This window comes from Amphimedon queenslandica, unplaced genomic scaffold (genome assembly GCF_000090795.2).
Source record: "Amphimedon queenslandica unplaced genomic scaffold, v1.1 AMPQUscaffold_13309, whole genome shotgun sequence".
Lineage (NCBI taxonomy): Eukaryota > Metazoa > Porifera > Demospongiae > Haplosclerida > Niphatidae > Amphimedon > Amphimedon queenslandica.
Window position 1 is genome coordinate 150,847 of NW_003546455.1, and position 6,494 is coordinate 157,340.

At 35.0% G+C, this 6,494-nt stretch overlaps 1 protein-coding gene and 2 long non-coding RNA genes across 6 annotated transcripts in view; 1 reads left to right on the forward strand and 2 right to left on the reverse strand.

Annotated features, from left to right (window-relative positions):
- The window catches only part of LOC109583380 (uncharacterized), a 5,642-nt gene extending 2,900 nt beyond the window's left edge, over nucleotides 1-2,742 (reverse strand). The window contains exons 1-4 of the long non-coding RNA XR_002185511.1: nucleotides 2,613-2,742; nucleotides 2,155-2,347; nucleotides 1,709-1,856; nucleotides 1,281-1,449 (exon numbers count right to left, since the gene is read on the reverse strand). This is a non-coding gene — a long non-coding RNA (uncharacterized LOC109583380). The remainder of the gene's footprint in view (nucleotides 1-1,280; nucleotides 1,450-1,708; nucleotides 1,857-2,154; nucleotides 2,348-2,612) is intronic.
- Nucleotides 2,743-2,915: 173 nt separating this feature from the next.
- Nucleotides 2,916-5,300, forward strand: LOC105313408 (E3 ubiquitin-protein ligase TRIM71-like). The gene is made up of 3 exons (XM_011406816.2): nucleotides 2,916-4,848; nucleotides 4,882-5,055; nucleotides 5,296-5,300. Exons 1-3 carry the CDS (start codon nucleotides 2,916-2,918, stop codon nucleotides 5,298-5,300), a joined length of 2,112 nt encoding a protein of 703 aa, XP_011405118.2.
- Nucleotides 5,301-5,489: 189 nt separating this feature from the next.
- Nucleotides 5,490-6,494, reverse strand: part of LOC109583379 (uncharacterized) — a 3,012-nt gene continuing 2,007 nt past the window's right edge. The window contains exons 1-5 of one of the 4 annotated variants that reach the window (XR_002185510.1): nucleotides 6,102-6,123; nucleotides 5,891-6,024; nucleotides 5,778-5,840; nucleotides 5,654-5,730; nucleotides 5,490-5,607 (exon numbers count right to left, since the gene is read on the reverse strand). This is a non-coding gene — a long non-coding RNA (uncharacterized LOC109583379). Of the gene's footprint in view, nucleotides 5,731-5,777; nucleotides 5,841-5,890; nucleotides 6,025-6,095; nucleotides 6,124-6,494 lie in introns of those variants that run through there. The other 3 variants (XR_002185507.1, XR_002185508.1, XR_002185509.1) reach the window with 3 other exon arrangements.

Here is a 6,494-nt window from a genome sequence, read left to right on the forward strand (position 1 = left end):
ACTTTAATTTTAGTTACTGCTGGTGTTTCGCTCTTCAGCTCATCTAATGCAAGAATCTTCCTCAAGAGCTCAGAAAGATTATCATCATTGTCACTGGGACCACCAGCAATGAGAGCTGCCATAATTTGAGTAGGGGTGGGCGATATATCGAAATTAACGATATTTTATCAATATAATGCGGTATCGATACGTATCGATATCGAAAAAAATTGAAAAGAAATATCGATACCGTGACCACGCCCACAAAATGATTGTATAACCTTAATAATAGTTAATTAACAACAGTCGCTAAGTAATGAAGTATCTCTAAACCGCTCCAAACACTTCTTTTTTGCAAAACAGAGGAAGTAACAGATGAAGACTAAGTCAAAACAGGTTAAATGAGAGTAATAATGCTTTTCTAAATCATAGTTTTTCTTGGAAATGGTACTTGAAACTTATTGGGCGTGGTCATGAAAATATCAAAATCTAGTATCGATATGAAACGATATTCATGAAAATATCGATATTATCGTATCGTTTTAAAATTTTCAATATCGCCCACCCCTAAATTTGAGCAGAGCAGTACGGGATAATTAATTGATTGATTAATTAAAAATTAAATAAGTGACGAAAAAATACGTAAGAGTAAAATTTAACATTCTACAAGCATAGTATCTTTCGTTAATTTAGAGCTTCTCATCCCGGTTACGTAGTATTCATTATCTCTGGTGATACCGTATATACAAAGAAATAATATTGAACGGATTTTTGTCCGCCATATTTTACGTCAAAGTTATGCAGAGTTCCAATGGCTGATGTGCAAAGTAGAGCTGTTTTGCCAATAAAACTTTTGTTGTGCTGAGCTCAGGACTATGAGAGGCTTCATATCAACTGTTCTTTACTATAGCAAGATATTTTGAAGACTTAAGAAGTCTGGGACAGCCAGAACGATCAGTTCTTGACTCTCTGTCACAGCCCAAAGAGGAAAGCAGGCTCATACAACAAGAGTATTGCACTATACTTCCTAGGTTGGCTCTCTTGGCATCTTTCTTGACTCTAGAATAGTTTTAGCTTCAAAATGTAGTGACCAAGATCTCCAGGACACAGAAAGCACTTGCTGCTTGACGTAAAACATGGCGGCCAATTATTGTATGTGGGCGTATACCGTAACTGAGATATAATGATATTCATTGCAAAATTAATGATATTCACAAGCTGCTACTTCTTGCCGAAAGGGGTCTATAGTACCCATTACTGTTATACTGTGTGTGTGTTATACTTCATTACAATTAAGTTACCTGATCTATAGATGAGGTCTCCACTGACTCCATTAGCTGTTCTACGTAGTATCCATCTTCTCTTTAAATCATATAAAGCTCTGTAAAACTTGTGATCAGTTTGACTGGATAATCTCTTGAGTGGTGGCTCAGCTCCTTTTCTTAATATCTTGGAAGCTACATCAAGTGCCTACACGAAAACTCATGATAATATTAAATGTACATGTACATACACAATCAATACATATTCATTAACTATCAATCTAATAGGGACAAAGCTCACTAAAAGAACTCCTATTGATCTCTGTACCTAATTATATTAAACACAATACAGGTAAAGGAATAGTACATTCACACTATGGCCAATACTATGCCTTTCTAATCTTCTATATTGAGGTACATGTATTGTGCATGCATAACTGAGTAAAGTAACAAATCATGAGGCTAACCTTCTTTTTAATTTGGTATTGATATGATGGAGGTAATGTGTATTTCTTATTAACATAAACTGGATCCAGTGACAAGTATTGATGATGATTATGAACAATTTGTAACACATCAGACAGTACACTAACTTCAGTCAATGCTTAGACAAAACTAATAATAAAGTTTAACTATCTTTTATGTATGTAATACATTGATACAAGATTTACCGTATGCGTCTTAATTTTTGAGGTGTATTATATTTCGTTATTTTCGTGCTCACCTTAAACCCACAAAATTAAAACCATCTCTAATGCCATTCTATTGTATGAAGACTATGGTCAGAACACAAAAATCAGCTCACACGAATATTAATTTTGAAGCACATTTCATTGAAAAAAAATTTTAAACACTCAAAAATTTGAATGTATACGGTATACTCTTGTTTATACAAATTCATGCATTTATGTACTTGAGTTTTGAGTGTGTGAATTCCCATGGCCAGCGATGACTTGGTTTCTTAGTTGTAGGACCAGAAACTCCCTCCTCCACCTCCTCCTCGTTTCTTGTTTCCTTCTTCTTTGTCATTATCATCATCAGCTCTCTCTTCTCTAAAGTCAACATGCTGAGCTAATTTACTTAGTTTCTGAGAGGGAGAAGGTCTCCTACAATTTAATCATATAAACACATAATACTTGCATGTACAGTAATTCAGTCTAGTGTACACTGTACATAATTATAACTGCATAATTTGTATGCTGCCTAATACCTTTAGGTAATTATGTACTCTTAAAGCTATATATAAGTATTATTTTATGTTGTCACTTTATTTTAGAATTCCCAATTAAAATTAAAAGAGTCAAGAAATAATGAAATAACATGTACTCAACTATAATTACATTATGTATTATTATAATAAATGACTGCTACCCTTCATATATCTCTTCTCCATCATAGTTGATCTCCTTGACTCTTGTAGTATGGAGTGATTCCACTGAGACCTTGAAACCAGCATCACTATTGGACGCCATGTGTGACTTGTGGGCAGATCAAGTATAAACAACGGTTAACAACCCACTTTAAGGTGGGGTCCAGGCTCTCTTTCTCTCTTCTCTTTCGTCGAGTCTTTTGTTTAGCGTTACAGTTCATTTTCACCTATTCTCTTGCTTTTACTTCTTAAAAGTAACATACTTCAGTCATTGGCATTGTTATGATTTATTTTCTTCATAGAAAATGGCAGAAAACACAAGTCCAGCTATCACTATGACTTGTGAGGTTTGTTCAGAGTATTACACTGACCCCCTCATGCTTCCCTGTCTTCACTCATTCTGTAAGAAGTGTCTCATAAAAGCTAAAGAGAAGCAAGGTAGTGCTGATACCTCATTAAAGTGTCCAACGTGTGACACTAGCGTTAATTTACCTGATGGTAAAATTGAAGGCCTCACTCAAAACCTTTGGTTTGAACATAAATCAAAAGAGGCTTCAATCAAAAGGAAAATTGTTAGCAAGGAAGTAACATCATGTGATAAATGTATTGTTGATGATTCCAGTGATCCAGCTGTCGTGTATTGCTGTGATTGTGGCCAGTTTTTGTGCGATCTCTGCAAGAAAGTTCATAAGCGAAGTAGGAAAGAAGCCAGTCACAAGTTAATTGATTTAGAAACAAAGGAATCCATTGAACTGCCTACTGTCAAGCATGAAGCCATTTATTGCATTCAACATTCAGAAAAGCTGACATACTACTGCAAGGATTGTGATGAATTAGTTTGTCAGATTTGTCTTAACATTCACCATAAAAGTCACAACTACAATTATTACATAGATGAAGGTGACACAGCACGTAAAGCATTAAAGGAAAGTGTTGCTAGTTGTGATGGAGTCATTCCTCCAGTCACTGAAGCTATTGCTAATGGAGAGAAGATGCTAGAGCAGATAGCAACACGTAAAGAAGAAATGAGGCAGGAAATGAAGGAAACGTTTGAAAAGCTTAAAGCTGCTTTAGATAAAAGATGCAATGATCTACTAATGGAGACAGAAGAGATTGCTGGCACTAGGAGAAATTCTGTCGAGAAGCAGTTGGACAGGTTTCGTAAACTGGTAAAACAGGTTTCTCATGGTCGTCATCTTGCATTGTCAGTGAGTGAGCGTACTGATCCAGGTGAAGTTCTCAGTGTTAAGAAGCTAATCACCAATCAACTAGAGGAATGCATTGAAGAGAGTAAGAAACTACCTCTAGAAATAGAAGATAAAAAAGTAGTTTTAGCACGCCTTGATATACTTACTTTAAGTAAAGAAATCAATGAGTTTGGAAGTGTCTCCGAGGTTTATATAGATCCAGCTGCATACTGCATTGATAGTGGGTTAACTATTCCATTGGCAACAGTAAAGAAAGAAAGGAAATTCAAAGTGGCCCTACCAGCAGGCATTGATAAAGCAGCAAGCTATTTGAAGGGTTCCTTTATCAAAAGTGATGGTAGTAAAGAGGAGAGTAGAGTTGTTATAGTTAATGATAACAACACAGCCATTGTATCATGCACACCTCAAAGTATTGGTCAATATGAACTATCAGTGACTATAAGAGGTCACCATATTAAAGGTAGTCCTTATCAACTGTCAGTAAAAGCATCAAGAGACTACACCACACTAACTAACCAGAGATCCTTTAATGTGAGGAATGAAACTCGTGGTGTTGCTGTTCATACTAGTGGTGAAGTATTTGCTAGTAATTGCAATGATGGATTTGTTCAAGTATTTAGTGAGGATGGTACTGCAGTAAGAAAGATTGGATCCAAAGGTAATGGTAATGGAGAGTTTGAATATCCTTGGGGTTTATTGCTGGTAGGAGACAGGCTTTATGTGTCTGATAATAATCTTAGTCGTGTGCAGTATTTCTCAGCTACTACTGGTCAGTATATTGGTCAGTTTGGCAGTGAAGGTAACGGAAATGGACAATTCTCTCGTCCTTTTGGTATGTCTACTGATGGTAAAGGTAATATATTAGTAGCTGATTACAGCAACTATAGAGTACAAGTGTTTAAAGAAGATGGTACATTTGTACAAGTCATACAATGTGATGGTACTGCATCTGATGTAGCAGTTGATAATGAAGGAAAGATACACATTACCATTAGTGATCAACATCATGTTCAAGTCTTCTCTCCTGATGGTAAAACTCATCTTAATACATACAATAATCCAGCTGGTAACTTTAAATATCCTAATGGTATTGCCATTGATGATGAAGGATATATCTTTGTCTCAGATTATAATGGTGGCACCTCTCATCTTCATGTATTGAGTCCTGACAGGAAACAAGTCAAATTAATCTCAGGATTATCTAATCCATGGGGTGGAGCACTGGATAAGGATGGATGTATTTATGTTGCTGAATATAATAAAAAACGTATAATGAAATATTAAAGTAGTCGTTCCAATAAAACTGGAATAAACTATAGATATAGAAAAATAATCTTACAATTTATTGTATGAAATGATGTTTTGTCACTCTGCATCTCTTTTTCCTTCCATCTCTCTTTCACACACAATTCTCTCCCTCCCCCTTTCTCTCTCCTCTCTACTTTAAGTGACTATTAATTACTATTGTTATTAATAGATTAATTTGATTCAAAAATTTGAAAATAAAGAAAAAGTAGAAAATCTCAAAATATCATCATCATTATATACTAGTACATACACATGTTCCTAGTGTACACTATAATACATTATACATTATGTTTTATACATCATAGTTAGACCACTAGGTGAATCAGTACCTGATAATAAACTGGGTCTATACTCTCTCTTCCATTTCTATTTGAATTTAAACTATAGTTGTTTCTAAATAATCACGTAAATATGCCACTGCTAATGGCTGACGTCTTGATACAATATTAACCAGTGTTGCTGGTACTCCTCCCATATCAACCTATTCAATGTACGTCATGTTTGACTCCACCCACAACCACACCCACCTGCACAAGATACATGACTTGTGTGAGTAGTTTTTTTTATAGCGATAAGGTTTAATGACCCACCCGCTAGTCATGACCTAGTAAAACTTTGTATATTCTAGTAATCTCATTACATCTCTCTAACCTTTCCTGTTGTGCAGTTTCATATTATATAATACAAGTTCCTCATCACAAATGATTGTACAATCTAAACCAAATTAATACAAATACATTAATTATTATAGTACAGTATTATACCTGAGCAAACAGTTCTTCATTGAAGAGCACATTTTGAGCTGATTTAAGTATCTGCTCCCATGGAGTTAACATCAACTGTTGCTTATGAAGCTCAATGAAACAAGACGGCAACAAAGAATCAAGAGAAACAACCTCTGGAACAAAAACCACATGAACATGTACACATAGATGACATGTACAATCATGTGATAGTCATGTGACGTACCATTACCTTTAATAGCTAGGTCTGTCTGCTAGGAATATAACTACTTCACTCCTTCCTCTTAACTCTTGAGGTACCACTACTGACAGTATATCATTAGTACCTTCAATTCCTTTATGAACCTCAAACTGAACTCGTGAACTGACTGAGCATACAGTGAACCAGCTGCAATAAATAATGATAGTAATGATTCATCAAAAAAATAGAGAGAATTCTTCATTTACAAGAACATAAAAAATTTAAAAAAAACAAGATGAAGTAGGATTCTAGAGCAAATTTGTGAAAAAGTAACAGAAACAAGGACAAGTAGGATTCCGAACGACCAACGAAAATACGAAATGAAATCCTACTCTCGTGACGCAAATTCTACACTACACTGTACTTTTAATATTTTTATTAAGA